Raw genomic sequence first — 16900 nt, forward strand, 5'->3', positions numbered from 1 at the left:
CCATCAACTGGAGATAGAAAAAGCAGGTGGGGGTGGGGGGGGAGGAAACAAGGAATGACTTAGCAGCATTTTTTTTTTTTTTTTTTTTTTTTGCATTACTGGGGACCAAACCCAGGGTCTCATGCATGCCAGGCAAGTACCCCAACACTGAGCCATACCTCCAGCCCTTGATTTATTTATTCTGAGACAGGGTCTCACTAAGTTGACCAGATGGGTCTTGAACTTGCCTTCCTCCTTGGGCTCTCCGTTTAGTGTCACATTTCAGTCAAGGACTGTGGAATGGAGAACTGGGGCTAGCTAGATGGCCATGGAGCAGGCCTGCGGGTGAGGACAGAAAGCTGGGCAAGGATGGGGACTCGGAGCTGGAACAAGTGCAGCACTCCTAGAATTTCAGGGAAAGGGTGGTGGATGAGACAGAAAGTCACGTGGTACAGTATTTAGTGGACAGCCAGGGTTTTCCTTCTTATGTACTTCAGCGGGACCACCTGATGTTCCCCACTGGCCTTTGCCTTGATCACTCCAAGACTGGACTTTCCAGGGTGAGGGGCAGGAACTGAGTCTGGTCCAAGCCCTGACCTCCTCAGAATGGCCACTGACATCAAGCTCAACCGAGGTTGAGGATTTTAGGGTCAACCCAGAACTGAAGATGGGCACTGACTCCTAAAGTCTGACTACATCCCCAGTGCAAAGGACAGGGGCCCTGAGGAGGAGGGATTGGGGGACCCAATTAAGTTTCAGTTTGAAAAACTTGGGAGTAGGGAGGGGCAATGGATGTACTCGGTGCAGAGCAATGAAAGGGGTGCCAGAAAGAATGTGCAATCAGAGTGGGGTGGCCTGCCTGGAGAGCCAGGAGCAGGGGCTCCAGTCCAGGGAGCTGGACCTTGCAGCCTCCTCCTGCTCAGTGATCTGAATCCCCCTCCTGCACCTCCAGGACCATCAAGGTCCCCGATCTGAAGGACTAGTTAGGGGGATTCACCGATGCCCCACAGCCCGGCCAGAGGAGGGGGACAGTAGGACCCAGGGGCCCGGACAGCGCCTGCAGACACAGACAGAGGGCGGGAGGCGGGCGGTTAGGGGGAGGTCTTTGGATTTTTTTTTTTTTTTTTTTTTTTTTGGTGGAGCTGGGGCGCCCTCCGGAAGCCTTTCCAACTTTCCAGAAGTTTCTCGGGACGGGGGCTGGAGGGGGTGGGGACAGTCATATATAGATCCTGGCCTGAGGCAGCGGGCGGAGAGTAGAATCAGTCAGCAGCAGCCTGAAAGTGAGACTCCGGTCCGAGCGCCAGCCCGGCCCAGGTGAGGGGCAGGGGCGGCTGGGGGAGCGCGGAACAATTTGGGGGTGCTTAAGGAGAGGGAGCGGATGGCCTCCAGGAGGGGTTGGGGCCCAAACCAGAGCCCCTAAACCTAAGTCCCAGGCACTTGGGGGCAGCTGGAGCAGCGGATGGGAACCTCGGCCTGATGGTGATGGAGCCCTACAGATTGGAGGGCCAGGGCAGGAAGCAGGGCTGGGACCGGCCGGCGCGCGCTCAGGGGCTGGGAAAAGTGCAGTGCCCCCAGAAGTTCAGGGAGCCGGTGGTGGCAGAGACAGACAGTGGGGCTGTGGGTGGGGGAGCTGAAACCCTCTGCACAAACACGGAGGAGATGGGGCCTTTCCTACAGGGATGCACACCGGTCAGCTCTGCAGTTGAAGGCCCAGGGCCCTGCAGTGACTGACTGGTCACTCCCAGGCTTGATGGGGGTTATCTGAGCCTAGGAGAGGAAGTGAACCAGTCTTGGCTTTTCCTGGGGTGGGGGTCCTGGCTTTGGGGGTTCCATGCTTTGGGAGGAGTCACCAAAGGAGGTTCCATTTTGATGAGCAGGGTGTAGAGAGGATGGCAGTTGAGGGAAAGAGTAGCCGGCTCCCCCTCCATCAAAAAGAGTGGGAGTCTGCAGGGTCTTCTGCAGGGTGGGGGCAGGGGTCGAGGGACCAACTGGAGATGTGGGAGTCATCACCCTTATTCTGTCCACCCACCTGGTTCCTGGAGGAACTGTAGGGTTAGGGCTTCTTCAGAGGCTGGCTTTCCCTACCCCCAGCTTAGGGACATTCCTGAGGCATCTAGAGAGGAGGAAGAATGAAAGCACTTCCAGCCTGGCCTGAAGTCCTGGCTCCTCCTCTTCCCTGGTTTCCTGCCGGTCCCTCTGGGCTGCAGGGCCCGGATGGAGGCCTGGAGAAAATTGGGGGCTTTGATTGCCTGGAAGCTGGACTGGGCCACACCCTCTTGTGCTCTGACCCATCCCCCCTTCCTGCGTGGCCTTTGTCTCTGGTCACCAGGATTCCTAGCAGACTTTGGTGTTCTGGCAGTGTAACGGGACACCACCTGTGACCCTCAGGAGGGTTCTATGAGTGTTTCTGAATAGACAGACCCCTACTCGTCCTTGTGGGAGCTGGGTAGCGACCTGCTCAGATGTGCCTCAGTTTCTCCCACTGTTCAGTGAAGTGCTCTGCCTCTGAGGTCCCTGGAAATCTGGGACGGGTACCCTTTGGGGGCTGGGCCTGGCCCCTGCTCCCAACCTCCCCTCTGTGGGGTCCCATTCTCTTCACTCTTCTGTTTTCTTTCAGAATGAAAAAGGCAGGCATTGACCTCCTTCTGAGGCAGTTTCAAGGTACTTTAGACCCCCCCTCAAATGTTTGAGACCCTCTGATGACCCCCAGCCTCTCCTTTCTTCCCCTCCCAGTCCCAGCTCAGTCCAGCCAGCTGTGGGCTACGCAATCTTGGATTTTGTCTGTGGGACTGTAGACTGTCTAACCAGCGTGGCCTGAGGGCTGGCATTTCTTGGTGGCAAGATGGGCTGGGCTGTGGGAGGCTGGCTTGCTTGCAGGAACTTGCCTTCCTCCATTCTTGCTGCTGGGTTTAACAGGGTGGCCCTTCTCCCCCACCTTGCATCTTCCCTCAGAAACTTAAGTGCAGATGTGAAAGGAAAGCCAGGAAGGCTCCTGGGGTCTCCTGGTAAATCCATAGCACGCCCAGGACCTAAGCCCAGGCCTCCTGCATCTCATGCTGGAAGCCCCCTCTGCTGGCCTACAGAGATAATTCAGCCTCTTGCCTGCCACGTCACCAGGAGCAGGAGCTATGTGGCTGCTTCAGAAATCCCAAACTAGTTATTTGGAGCTTTCTTGAGAAGCCCCTCCCAGCCCTTTGAGGTTCTGCTTGGCTGGGGGTGGGTGCTGTCGAGATGGTGGCCGCCACGTGGCAGGCCACATTCCTCTACCACCTATTAAGGAAGGGGATGCTGGTGGTCTCTGCAGCCCCATCGGAGCTCTGAGCTCACCATCAGCTGCCTGGATTAGAGGTGGCCTTTGAGTAGGGTGATCATGTGCCTGCTGTCCTGGCATAATAATTAGAAATGTTCCATTTTACTCTCTTAAGTGTCCTTGTTTATGCAATAGATTATATGCTACCTCTGCCTTTGAGGCCTTAGGCCTAGTGGAGAAGGAACCGAGGCTGGGAGGGAGGAGGCCTGGAGCCCAGTCTGGGCCTGAGGACCTCTGCCACTTTAGTGCTTTGAGGATGACACCCAAACTCCCTTGTGCATCCCCCAGGTGTCTGTGGAGCTCAGGGGCACTCTGCCTCTCTACCACGCCCTCTCCGAAGGCCCTTTGCTTCTCCTCTGCAGAGCACTTTCAAGGTCCCTGGGGTGGTGGTGTGGGGGTGGCAGCCTAGGGAGGTGGGAGACCTGCCTGGGTTTATAGGATGCCAACAGTAGACTCTCCCAGAAATCCAGTGCTCCCCCCCACTGGTCGAAATCCTCGAGGGTCTTCCACTAGGATTTCGAATTTTCCATCCTCCTTTAGGAGGACCATGAAACTGTCTGCCAAAGCAGTGGAGTCCCGCCTCCACCAGGGTTCTTTCTGACTTTTCCTGTTGCCCTGTTGTCTCTTCTCCTGTGCTGCTGCATGAAGTAGAGGGGAAGGACCTGAAGTGGGTGTGTGAGAAAATACTCATGAGTAGAGACTGTTCTGATGGAAAGTCTCAGAAAGGAGAGTGGTGCTTGTCCTGGGGCTCCTGCTACTGCTGGGTTCTGGGAAGGGGGCCTGAGGGTAACCTTGAGGCCATGGAGCAGATGGCCTGTGTGGCAATGACTGTCAGATGGGAGGGTTGAATGGAATCTGATGTGGTTCCAGGATCCTAGAAGGATGAACACACATCTGGCCAGCCTCTGGTGGGAGGAGGGGTTACTGCCTTTGAGCTGTGACTCACCCCCTTCCCCAGGATCCTGCCCTTGTTCTCTCAGGAAGCCCCCCTCCCCTCTTAGTTTCCAAGGAGCTGCTCCCAAGAGCTTTTGTCCTGGGATTTCCCATCTGGTCGAGGGGCTGTGGGCAGATGGGCAGGCTAAGTCTACCTAGGCCCTTGCAGTGTGGAAAGGGGAGACAGGCCGGGTGGATACACATGCACACACACATTCAAGGTCATCCCAGGGGCAGCAGAATGGAACATCTGGACTCCTTCATTTAATGAGTAAACCTTGCAGTGGCTCATTAACATCCCAGAGTAGACTTGGGGGTGGGGCAGGCCCACAGGTCTATCCCACAGGACATCCTTTGCCCAGGCACCTGGGCTTCCTGTAGACTTTCAGCCCTGCTGTTCCTTGTCCTTACTGGAAAAGGGCCCTGAGGGTCATGTGAGATCAGTTGAGCTCTCTATAGGCTGATGGAGACCCTGGGTCTGGTTAAGTTGCCCTGTTCTATCTCCACTCAGGAGTGGCTGAGGCCTGTCATGTGCTAGGCCCTGAGGATACAGTGGGGGACCAGACAGGCTGGAGGCTACAGCCTACTTAGGGACAGAAATAAATTGACAGTAAACACATAAGTGTTGGATGTCCAATGCAGGAAACCAATAGGGTGGTCTGCTGGTGTCTTGCTGGGAACCTGCTTTACATAGTGGGGTCAGAGAAGACCCCTGAGAGACTGGGCAGCCATGAGTCAGATCTGAGCTTCTACGTCTCCAGGAAATTTGATGTCAGGGAGAAGCTGGGGATGGTCGTTGGGGAGGAAGGCATAGGGCTTCAGGGCCACTCTCTCTCTGCAGCCCTCACAGGTCCCCTGCAGTGCACTCGACCCACCTTCCAGCCATGCGCCCTCTCCTGCTCCTTGGTACCTTGTGCCTCCTGGCCATGGCCCTGGCGGCCGAGGTGAAGAAACCTGCAGCAGCCCCTGGCACCTCGGAGAAGCTGAGCCCCAAGGCGGCCACACTGGCCGAGCGCAGCGCTGGCCTGGCCTTCAGCCTGTACCAGGCCATGGCCAAGGACCAAGCTGTGGAGAACATCCTGCTGTCACCAGTGGTGGTGGCCTCCTCCCTGGGGCTTGTGTCTCTGGGCGGCAAGGCGGCCACAGCATCACAGGCCAAGGCTGTGCTGAGCGCGGAGCAGCTGCGGGATGAGGAGGTGCACGCCGGCCTGGGCGAGCTGCTGCGCTCGCTCAGCAACTCCACGGCGCGCAACGTGACCTGGAAGCTGGGTAGCCGCCTGTACGGGCCCAGCTCCGTGAGCTTCGCGGACGACTTCGTGCGCAGCAGCAAGCAGCACTATAACTGCGAGCACTCCAAGATCAACTTCCGCGACAAGCGCAGTGCCCTGCAGTCCATCAACGAGTGGGCCGCGCAGACCACCGACGGCAAGCTGCCCGAAGTCACCAAGGATGTGGAACGCACTGATGGCGCCCTGCTGGTCAATGCCATGTTCTTCAAGCGTGAGTCCTGGGCAGGATTGAGGGGTTTCTCCTAAAGAGTTCCTTGTGTGGACTCTTTGCTGCTTCTCATTTAACACAGCTACCTGTGGAGGCTGTAACTTTTTGAAATCTTGTACACACTAGGAGCTAGATTCAGAGAGGTAGCCAGTTGTCAAAAGGACAGAGGTAGGGATTCAATCTCTCAGAGGGACTCTAGAAGATCTGCTCCTATCTATCATATTTAATCAAAGCAAAGTGCTATTACTTGTATGTGTTGGAATCCATAAAATTCAATGTCAATTGTGCCTCAGCAGTGAGCTGGAGAAAGGCCCCCAACTCCTTAAAGCAGCCCTTGGGGACAGGCACTATTATGCTCATTTCACAGGCAAGGAAACTGAGGCTTGGCTGGGAGGTAGCAGAGTCAGGAGCAGGTGAAGTTGGTCTGAATTGACTCGAAGGTAGACTGGGGGTCAGTGGATATGTGTGAGTACCTACTTGGGCTGGTACCCTTCTCAGTTGGCTGTGAGAACAAGGTGACCCTTTTTATAAATGGAGCCAAGCCAGGAGATCCTAGACCTCACAGTCAGTCATTTGCTGAGCCTGGATTGGATCGCAGTTCTGGCTGTGGCTCAAAACAGGGCTCAGGCCACTGTCACACACACATTGGTTTCCCATCATCTTTCTGGTCATGGAGACAGAACTTGCAGACAAGAATAAGGGTGGTTCAGGGTGCTCCTACCCAGGACACAGTCCCACTCCAAAATCAGGCAGTGCAGCAAGCCCAGCTCAGCATGCTTCCCACCTGACAAGTGCCACACAGGCAGTGGACATGGAGGAGGCCGAGGTGAAGGTGGAATGAGGTCCCTGTCACTTGGCCGACTGAGGCCAACTGCATCCTCAGATAGCGTGTCCTAGAAGACACCTCTCACCCAAGAGCAGAGAACATGCATTCTGTGAGCTGGGTGCTCAAGGGAAGCACCCTGAAGTCTGGCCCCAGGGAATGGTCACAGACCTGTGGCAGGGATAAGTGTAGGGTGTGCAATGGGCTGTGATGTGTCTGGGGGACATGGATCTCTGACCCTGTGCTCTGTCTCCACTACAGCACACTGGGACGAGAAGTTCCACCACAAGATGGTGGACAACCGTGGCTTCATGGTGACACGTTCCTATACCGTGGGTGTCACAATGATGCATCGGACAGGTAGGTGCCTTGAGGAGCAGGAGGTCTAGGCAGGGGTCCTGTCCCCCACTCCACAGCCACCCAGTGTCCTCTGCTTTCCACCCAGGCCTCTACAATTACTATGATGACGAGAAGGAGAAGCTGCAAATCCTGGAGATGCCCCTCGCCCACAAGCTCTCCAGCCTCATCATCCTCATGCCCCACCACGTGGAGCCGCTCGAGCGCCTTGAGAAGCTGCTGACCAAGGAGCAGCTGAAGGTCTGGATGGGGAAGATGCAGAAGAAGGCTGTCGCCATCTCCCTGCCCAAGGGTGTGGTGGAGGTGACCCACGACTTACAGGTGAGTGTTGGCCCAACTCCAGCCTGCAAGCCCTGACAGAAGAGGAGGGACTTAGGTCGGTCCTGTGTCCCTTGGGTGTCCCATGGGCGTCCTGACTGGGTGGCCTGGGGGGTATTCTGGGGAGGAGGCTGCAGTTGATAATCCCAGCAGCCAAGTTCAAATGGGCACTTGCTGTGTGACAGGCATCTAAGCACTTTATGTTAAGCTGTCTCACTCCTCAAAACAACTTCATTAGAAAGAACTATAAACTTTAGCTGACAGATGAGGAAATTGAGACTCAGAAAAGTTAAGTAATTTGTCCAAAATCACCTAGGCAGAAATTGACCCAAGTCAGCCCCTAGTCACTGTGCTGCATCTGGGAGTCTGGAGTGCCCAGTTAGAGATTGCTCAAGCTGGAGGATCATCCATGATATGATAAGATTGACACCCAGGTCACCCAGGCCATTTAGGATGACCAGCAACATGCTCAAGGTGATATCCCCCTCATGACCAACCTGGGTGATGGGCAGAGAGACTCAGAGAGAAGCAGCGACTTCTCGAGGTCCCCTGGCTTGAAAGTGGAGGAGCTGCAGTTAGACCTCAAGGTGAAGACATAGGGTGGCCTTTTTGTCAGTCAGGAGGGAGACAGTTGACTTACTCAAAAAAGTCCACCTCATCCTTACCTTGGGTGCCAGAAATGGTTCCCCAGAAGGCTCTTGACCCATAGAATTCTTCAAACTTGTTAGCAAGAGAGCTTGGAGAGAAAGCTCAAGATGGAATGGGGCTTAGGCTCCAAACCAGAACCTGGTAGGGCTTGGAGTGGTCCATACTGTAGACTCAGTTTCCAAAGGAGAGTCTGTACTGTCTCCCTCCTGGCTCTGACCCTGGTTCTTCCCCATCCCTTGGCCAATGGTCTCTTCTTATTTCTGCTTTGTGGTTTGGAACTCGGTAGAGACAGTACTTACAAGTCCATGGGATAGATTGAGTTGGCAAATTCAAGGTGGATGACTCGTGCATAGTCATCAGGATGGAGTAGCTGGGCCTGCTCAGACACCTGTCTCACGACTCCCTAAGTCTCAGGATCCCAGGCCTAGTGTCTGTTTGGCCATACCAGTGAGATGAGACTATTCTGCAGAAGCCTGGGCTCATGAGACTGCTGTTCACTCAGCCATGGTCCTTTTCTTTTTCTTTTTTTTTTTTTGGTATTCGGGTAGAACCCAGGAGTGCATTACTGCTGAGCTATACCTTTAATCCTTTTTATTTTTTATTTTGAGGCAGGGTCTTGGTAAGTTAAGTTGCTGAGACTGGTCTTGAACTTGTGGTGCTCCTGCCTCAGCCTACCAAGTAACTGGAATTACAGACCTGCACCACTGTGCCTGGCCAGCCAATGGTCCTTTACTGACATCTCTTAACACCGAGAGTCAGTCTTGACCTCCACAGAGAGCCTTGTCTAGGGCTCTCCCCTTCCAGAGCGCTGAGCCAGGTGGAAGGGGAAAACAGGACCAACACTGCTAGAGAGAGAGAAGTCCAGGGGCAGGGAGCCTTTGGGGAGGCACTGCTTGTGTGAGGGCTGGAGAGCCCTGAGGGGAGAAGGAGAGAGGACGGCCATCTTGAAGGCAAGTTGTTCAGGGAGGCTGTCTAGAGAGTAGGGTGGGGCACGCCAGGGGATGAGGCACACGGTGCAGACGTGTGTATTTGACCTCTCAGGGCTGTGCAAAGCCATGGTGCATGCATGTGTGTGTATTTAAGCTTTCTTTCACAAAATGTTGTAAAACTTTATTTACGTTAGATTAGTGTAAGGAACCCTCAGATGCCCATCACCCAGCTGACCCTCATCTCTTCTCTTCATAGCCCATTGTGGTCCATCTGTAGCTACCCATTCGTCCCTGCATCAGTTCCTATTGAAGCAAACCCTGGGCATCATATCACTCTGGACAGGCTGTAAGCCCCAGAGTGATGTGGACTTATCTGTCCTTTGATCCATCTTTCTCAAAGCTTGAGTGTGCTCAAACCTAGGGATTTGTTAAGAAGGATCCATCCACTCCCCATCCCAGAGATTGGGTTTGGTGGGTCTGGGCTGGAGTCAGGGGACCTGCCTTCAGATCTGCTCCCAGGGTTGCTGTCTATCCATGGAGCGTTCCTCAAGGGGCACAGCCCAAAGGTTGCTGGGCAGTGCCAGGGATCACTTCTGATTGTTTTTCTGAGTCTCAGTTTCCTCCTCTGGAGCTCAGGAGGAAAATGGGGAAAGCAGCAGTGTGAGCGAAGCACCCGAATGGGCATGGCCCCTGGACTGTGTGGCCTAGGCATGGCCGTGTCTCCTCAGGGTGGTCAGGGTGATGTGGGTGGGAAACTTGAATGCTGTGGCCTCACCTGGCACCTGGTCCCACAGAAACACCTGGCGGGGCTGGGCCTGACCGAGGCCATTGACAAGAACAAGGCAGACTTGTCGCGCATGTCAGGCAAGAAGGACCTGTACCTGGCCAGCGTGTTCCATGCCACTGCCTTCGAGTGGGACACAGAGGGCAACCCCTTTGACCAGGACATCTACGGGCGTGAGGAGCTGCGCAGCCCCAAGCTGTTCTACGCGGACCACCCCTTCATCTTCCTGGTGCGAGACACCCAGAGTGGCTCCCTGTTGTTCATTGGGCGCCTGGTCCGGCCCAAGGGTGACAAGATGCGAGATGAATTGTAGGGCCCTCAGGTGGGCATGGGATGACAGGAAGCAGCAGAAGGTTCCTGAGACACATGGGTGCTATTGTGGGGGGAGGTGCCTGTCTTGGATATTCCATGGGGTGGGGGTGGAAAACCAGACCAGGGTTCCTATGCACCTGAGCGGACCTTCCCAGCTAGAATCTACTCCGCTTAGACATGGGTCCCCAGATGCCATTATGCTGAGCCCAGAGACCCCACAAGCTGTGCGACCTGGGCGATAGCCATCCTGTTCAGCCCTCTGAGTCTGGATCCAGCCTGCCTTGACCAGCCAATACTTTCCTGGCCTGTGGGCCTGTGGGGCTGGGGGTTAAAGCCTGGCCCTCTCCTGACGCTCCCACTGCCTCAGCCCCTCCCCACAACCTCTCCCAACTTCCTTCAGCTACAAAACCAGGTGCTGCAGTCCCTGGAACCAGGCTTCCCAGAGTGACTGTCTGGGTCAGGGGGATTGGGAAACAGCTCATAGGAGGGGCTCCTGGACAGACCCTGGTCGAGAATTGTGTTGGGCATCATGGGATGGACTTTTTAGTTTTTTCCCTTTTTTTAGTTTTTCAAAGATGGGGGGAAGGGGGAACATGAGCCTTTTTTTTTTTTTTTTTTTTTTCATCAAAACAAGAACTATTTGTACAATTTGTTTTTTCAATAAAACTTTTCCAATTAAATTTTGGGCATGGAAGAAGTTCTTCTTCCCCGGGGACAAAGTCCTTCTGTTTAACAGTTCATATCAGGCCCTGCAGTGCTGGCAGATATCCCCAGACAATGGCATGTGGCAGGCCCACTGTAGGCCGCCTGGGAAGGAGCTCTGGCCCCGGTCGTCAGCCCTGGACAGCTTGAACTGCAGGGTCCTGGGCTTCGGTCTGTTTGCTTTTCATTGTAAGCGACTTCATCTCCGAGGGTCCAAGGACACCAGCTGAGGCACTGGTTAGTAAGTTGCCTGATTCAGGGTGGGCTTTGAAAGAGGGGGCTTGTGGGACACCTGCTCTCAGGTGGTCCAGCATATGTGCGGATTTTGTAGCAGGGGATGAGGAACCCAGCACAGTCCCTTCCGATATCCCTTCTTCTTCATAGGAAGAACCCCTTACCTGGCCAGGCAGTCCAGCAGAGTCCCCTGAGGTGTGGACAGAGCTGTGTAAGGGCCAGCTGACTCCCAATATTACCACATGGACTTTTACCAAAGCTACACTCTCAGGTCTGTCTTGTATTGTGTCCTCTCCACTTTTTTTTTCCCCCAAGGAAACCAAATTTTCAATGTATGGAAAAACCAGTGCCATCTGGGGCTAGGAGTCATCAGACTAGGTGGAAAGTCAACCAGTATATGATGAGAGGCTGGAGACGCTGCCAAGGGGCTGGGTCCCCCACAGACAGGGCCCAGGGCTGCTGTCTGCAAAGAGCACACGATGAAGTGCATGAGGGCAGATGAGGTAGTCACACGGTAGCCATCTCTGCTGAACAGCAGCCCTGTGAGCACACTGGGGATCATCCCCACGTATTTGTAGCCGCTGTAGGCCAGTAGGTGGAAAGTGCTCAGTTCGCTGCATATGGTAGCCAGCTAGAGGCCCAGGAGCAGAGCTAGTCCCTCGGTCACCACCCACACCAGTGCTGTGCTTGCACACAGGGCCAGCACCTCTGGAGAGAACCTTTTCTGAATGCCCAGTGCCACCCCTGCCAGCAGCATGTAGGTGATGAAGGCCATCGTAGGAATGTAGAGGTTGGGGCATTGGGGTCTTGCCGTGGGTACAAAGGCACATCACTGTGATCACTCCCCAGTTCTGCTGTGTGCAGGGGAAGATGAGCAGCTGTAGCTTCTAGGCCACATAGGCTTTGACCACAGTGAAAAAATACTTGAGTTTGTTCACAGGTACAAAACGGTGTAGCTCCTTGTGTACCATGTCCTTTCCATGAAATGTGATGGAGCTGCCATAGGCCATAGCCATGTTGGCCTTTGGGTCCCCAAGCAAGCGGTTGACATTGAAGGCCACCTTGGTTCCTGGGACTGGGTATCCCCCAGTTTGACTGGAATAATCACCTCTTGTATAATCAAGAGGGGAGGGGAATCAGGAGCTGCCCGGGCCCTGTGCTTGGAACCGGGCTCCGTCGCCCGAGTGATAGGCCATTGCTGCGATGCTCGCTCTCCCTGAGGGACCGCTGCGCTGCCTCGTGGGTACGATTACTAATAGAGCCGCTGCTTCTCTCCTGGGACACCAACTGTGGTTACCCAGTGGCCCAACATGTCCTGGGACTGGTGGACTGTGGCCGCCATGTCTGTAGCATCCCTCTCCACTTTCAAAGGTTTTTTTTTTAGAGGTGGAGACTTAGGGACAGTGATGAGTATGCTCAGAACTCAATAATGTGTTGCTGCTCCCTTGGGTCTTTCCTATTTCTAGCATGCCATGTTTGTTCCCCTGCCTCAGGGCCTTTGCGACTGGTTGTTCTTGTAGCCTCCTCCTCATAAGTGGCACTTGTAGGGTTTTGTCTTTTTTCATAGTAGAGATTGAATCCATAGACACTCTACTACTGAGCTACATCCCTACCCCCTTAAATTAAATAGTATATTAATTCATTTTGAGACATAAATTAATATACTATCTTGCTAAATCGTCCAGTCTGGTCTAAACTTGTGATCCTCTTCCTTTAGCCTCTTGACAGCTGGGATTACAGGCATGTGCTACTACTTCTCGTAGATCTTTGCAGGGCTGTTGTTTTTTTTCCTCTCACCATTCAGCTAAGAGGTCATTTGCTCAGAAACGCCTTCCCTGACCTTCCCTATAATCAACACCTCTCCTGCCTCACTTTCTATACCACATTTTCTCATTTTGCAGACTTCTTGGCACTGTGACATTGACTCCTTATTGTGTACCTTCCCTGTCTGCCTCTCATGTAATTGGAAGCTCCCTGAAAACAAGGCCAGGCCTGTCTGTCCAGCACCATACCTAGACTCCTGTCCTCTAGATTCGGTCTCGCACACTTACAAGGTATTAAAACCATTTTGCTGAGTATATAGGAAAGTTCTGTCCTAGAAGGGAACGAGGGAATGGGGAATCCAGAGGAGGAAGCCATGGCTACCTGGGAAAGCAAGAAAGATTCCCAGGATGAGGTGAGGTCACAGATGGACTGCCATGAGGGGCGAGGGGGTCTCCTGATCAGAATGATGATTTTAGTAATACCTGCAGGTACCACTTGTGTTTTGTGACTATTTGACATGTCATTTTATCCAAGCCTCCTAGAGCTGGGCTGGGTAGGGATCAGCTCTATTTTACAGCTGATATCACAGCTGAAAGAGATGACTGAGGCCCTGTGGCCAGTGGGGGTGATCTGGTGTTCCATCTAGTCACTTGAGTAAAAGTTGCTCCTGCCTCCATACCTCAGGGGATGGGCAGGAAAGGAATTGACCAGATTCTAATTATAAAGGTATATAACCTGCTGATAACCATAAACTGACTCAACCAACCCCTGTAATATTCCAGCAAGGACTCACTATGTTACCCAGGTTGACTTTCAACTCTTCCTTCAACCTGCTTAGTTGCGGTGACCACATGGGCACCACTTCCTGCTGGGAAGTCTTTCTAAGCCTATAGGTTGAGCTCCAAGCCTCTGAAGTTCAGGGTAGCAGCTCCCCTGGGACAGGCAGTGAGATGAGCAGGCCTGGGTGCTGCCAGGCCAAGGAGGCCCTGAGGTCAAGCTGCTGCCTCCTGCACAGGAGACGGGGTCTGTGCTCCCAAGTCACCCCTTCAACACCGCAGATTGGGTGATGGGACTAGTGAAGGTGGACGGGGTGAGGGGAGGGAGGGTGGGGTGGTAACTGGAGTGGGGGTGGTGGAGATCTGAAGTTGGGCAGCTCACTGAACCCCACAGGGGTCCATCCCTGCCCTGGGTGGAGCTCTCCTGCCCCCTGGAGACCATTGGAAGGATCGCCCTGTTATTCCCACTACAGTGCTGTTCAAGTCTCAGGGAAAGGAGGAGCCTGCTGGACCAGGAGGCTGCCATGTGGGTGTGGGGGAGCCGGACTGACCCTCACTGAGCTCCCACTAGGGGCCTGGCACTGCCTTGTACCATCTCGTTGAATTCTCAGAGATTCCCGAAGGAGCAGCTATTACTATGCCAGTTTACAGGTGAGGAAGCTGGGCTCTGCAAGGTGAAGTGGCCAGCCCAAGGCCTCATGGTGACAGTGCCTGGCTCTCGGGCTCTCAGGACCCCTGACTGTGGAGGAAGAAGTTCCTGGAACGGGTGAGCGCTGCACTCCAGTCCATAGTGGCAGTCACCAGTGGGACTCTATACATCATCTCCACCCAGTCCCCGCAGCACGGCTTCCTCTGAGACTCCAACGGTGACCTCCTCCAGGGAAGGTCGTCTGCCTGTGTCCTGTATCACCATATCTAGCACCATGCCCAGTGCGCAGGAGGTGCCTAAAAGTGCTCAAAGGAAGTATGCTTTGATTCTTAGCAGCAGAGACATTGCAGCCTGACAGACTTGACTCACATCTCTCCCTTGTTGGGTGACCTTTGGTCAGTTACTTGATATCTCTGGCCTTCAGTTAACTTAGTAGTAAGCTGGGAATGATAACATAAGGTTGTGGTGAGTTGAAACAGGGTAGCTCATGGTACTCAGAAAATAATGTGGCCAGTAAGTGTTAGCTACGAATTAAGAGGTGATGGTAGTTGAAGCTTGTATAACAGAGATAAGATTTGAGTCTACATATCCTTGATTTTGAAGTCAGATTCTTTCCATTATGCCACAGCGACTTGGGTTCAGGCTGTGTCAAAGTGTCAGGGGAGACCACTGAAACAGGAAAGCTACAGCTGAACAGAAAAGGAAAGAGGTATTTCAGGTAAAAGGAACAGAGGTGTGGCAGCTGGGGTGTGCAGAGAACTGGGGACACAGTGAGGGGCTGGGGGATGGGCCTAATGGGGAGATCCCACCGTGAGACCCAAAGCGGGTGTTTTAGTCAACTTTTTCACTGCTGTGACTAAGTGACCCGGCCAGCACAACTGTAGAGGAGGAAAGGTTTATTTGAGGGCTCACGGTTTCAGAGGTCTTAATCCATAGAAGGCCAGCTCCATTCCTCAGGGCTCGAGGTGAGGCGAATGAACATCATGGCAGAAAAGCACAACAGAGGGAAGCAGTTGGCATCATCAGGAAGCAGAAAGAGAGTCATCACTCTCCAGATATAAAATATGTACCAAAAGCCATGCCCAATAATCTCCAGCCATGCCCTACCACTTCAATTAATCCCATCTGGGATGAATTCCCTGATTGGGTTAAGACTCTTTACCACCCAATCATTTCTCCTCTAAACCTTCCTGCATTGTCTCACATGTGAGCTTTTGGGGGACACCTCACATCCAAACCACAAGAGCGGGGCAGCAAATGTTCACGAGGACAGCAGGTGTGACCACCACTGGACTCCTGTGATCGCCCCACCTTCTTTCTTGCCACCGGAGATCTCCCTTTCCTTCTGCCCATCCTGTTGCCTCTGCCTCTGCAGCGGCAGCCCGTGGAGCCCCTCCTCATCCTTCTGCCAAACCCAGCTCTTCCCTGGATTTCCATTAATTCGTTCAACAAATTTGTATTAGGTACTCATTGAGCGTGTAAGAAAAAAACCGAGACCTTTGGAATAAGCAAAATAATTGCTTCTGTCATGAAAAAGACAGGTAATGACAAATACTGGTCAGACTGGAGCAGTTGGAACCCTCAGGCATTACTGGTGGGGATGTACACGGTGTGGCCTGGTCCACTGGAACCAGGACCAAACCTGCGGAGAATATTAAACCAGATGCTTGAGGCTCAGAGGGGATTAGCGGTAGGTGTTTTGGTGGATGAGGGGGGCAGCGGCCTGACTCGGGGTGGAGAGGGCTGGGATGTGGGTGGCTACAGGGATGCCGGCGAAAGCTGGGCAGACTCTGGGAGCTCCCAACCTGTGTAGCAGGAGCTGGCTGCTGGGTTGCCCAGGCTTGGGTTGTGTGCAGCCGTAGTGATAACCTCTGTGAATCTTCATGAATGACCAAAGCCTCCTGGAATTGTGAAAGCCTGAGCGTGATCACCAGATTTCCTGACAACTCTGGCCAGGACGGGAGGGGCTCCAATGGTGATTTATCAAAATAAAGAAGTTCAACCTTCCTTATACCCTGGGTCCATCCCATGATTCATGAACATGAAGTGTGTAGCCTCCCTATTTCTTTAGCTGGGTGTGGGCAGATCCTACAGATGGATTGAGCAGAGGATGGGAGATTGGTGCAAAAAGAGGAATTGAGGTTTCTTGTTAGAAACTAGGACTAGGCCCACCGAAGCACCCCGTCCTTCAGGAGATCCACCTACTCCACAAGACTCCAGAAGGTGTTGCTCCATCTCACCTTGGGTCTGTCCCTACCGGCTATCCACACGGACTATCTCCCCGCTCCCCTGGCACCTCACAGTGCAGTGCAGGGAACGCGGCAGCTGTTGGGGGAGGGGATCTTTGTGTGACAAAAAGTACAACATCGCGGTGGGCGATGGGCAGGTTCCGAGCCTTGCTGGAGCCTCTCAAGGCCTCTTTTGCACACTCGCGCCCGGGGCGTTGTCCTTTCCATGGGTTCTTTCGGATCCGAGGCTGCGCGGGCGGTGGAGCCCAAAGGCCAGGTGCGCGGCGAGTTTCTTCGGGCCTGGGCTGCACATTTCCACGAGTCTGGACATCTTCGGCATGGTATTGTTGTGCAGGTAGCTGGCCCGTCCAGCCTCCGCGGGTCGGACTTGAGACCCTGGCCAGCAGCGGGATCCTTGGGTTCCAGAGACACATACCTCCCCACATGCCTGGGGGGTCACATGGGGGGGGTGGCCCCAGGGGTCTTCATCTTTCTTCACTTTGGGCAGCGAAGAACCAGGCCATGAATGAGGTCTGCATCTGAGAAGGGCCAGACGCGGTGTTTCTTTTCTGTCTTTCTCTGCCCCGGTCCAGGATGGGAGGACTGAGCCCCTTACCTGCCCCCTCTCCTGCCTTCTGGGCAGTGGAGACCTGAGCT

General features: G+C 54.0%; 1 protein-coding gene and 1 pseudogene across 2 annotated transcripts; one reads left to right on the forward strand and one right to left on the reverse strand.

Moving 5' to 3' along the window:
• Positions 1 to 1138: 1138 nt before the first annotated feature.
• Positions 1139 to 10508, forward strand: Serpinh1 (serpin family H member 1). 2 transcript variants are annotated; one of them, XM_047518681.1, is made up of 6 exons: positions 1194 to 1293; positions 2597 to 2640; positions 5064 to 5722; positions 6804 to 6902; positions 6988 to 7220; positions 9589 to 10508. In XM_047518681.1, exons 3-6 carry the CDS (start codon positions 5107 to 5109, stop codon positions 9889 to 9891), a joined length of 1251 nt encoding a protein of 416 aa, XP_047374637.1. In that variant the 5' UTR covers positions 1194 to 1293; positions 2597 to 2640; positions 5064 to 5106; the 3' UTR covers positions 9892 to 10508. The 2 variants fall into 2 exon arrangements, with proteins under 2 accessions (XP_047374635.1, XP_047374637.1); XM_047518679.1 differs by lacking the exon at positions 2597 to 2640 and having other exon boundaries at positions 1139 to 1293.
• Positions 10509 to 11195: 687 nt separating this feature from the next.
• LOC124959598 (protein YIF1A-like) lies at positions 11196 to 12022 on the reverse strand (annotated as a pseudogene).
• Positions 12023 to 16900: the final 4878 nt, after the last annotated feature.

The sequence above is a fragment of the Sciurus carolinensis genome, chromosome 11, assembly GCF_902686445.1.
Source record: "Sciurus carolinensis chromosome 11, mSciCar1.2, whole genome shotgun sequence".
NCBI lineage: Eukaryota > Metazoa > Chordata > Mammalia > Rodentia > Sciuridae > Sciurus > Sciurus carolinensis.

Coding starts and splice junctions, on each gene's coding strand:
- Serpinh1 (XM_047518679.1), top strand. CDS start 5,107: ATGCGCCCTCTCCTGCTCCTTGGTACCTTGTGCCTCCTGGCCATGGCC. Junction 5,723..6,803: donor CAATGCCATGTTCTTCAAGC/GTGAGTCCTGGG, acceptor TCTCCACTACAG/CACACTGGGACGAGAAGTTC. Junction 7,221..9,588: donor AGGTGACCCACGACTTACAG/GTGAGTGTTGGC, acceptor CTGGTCCCACAG/AAACACCTGGCGGGGCTGGG.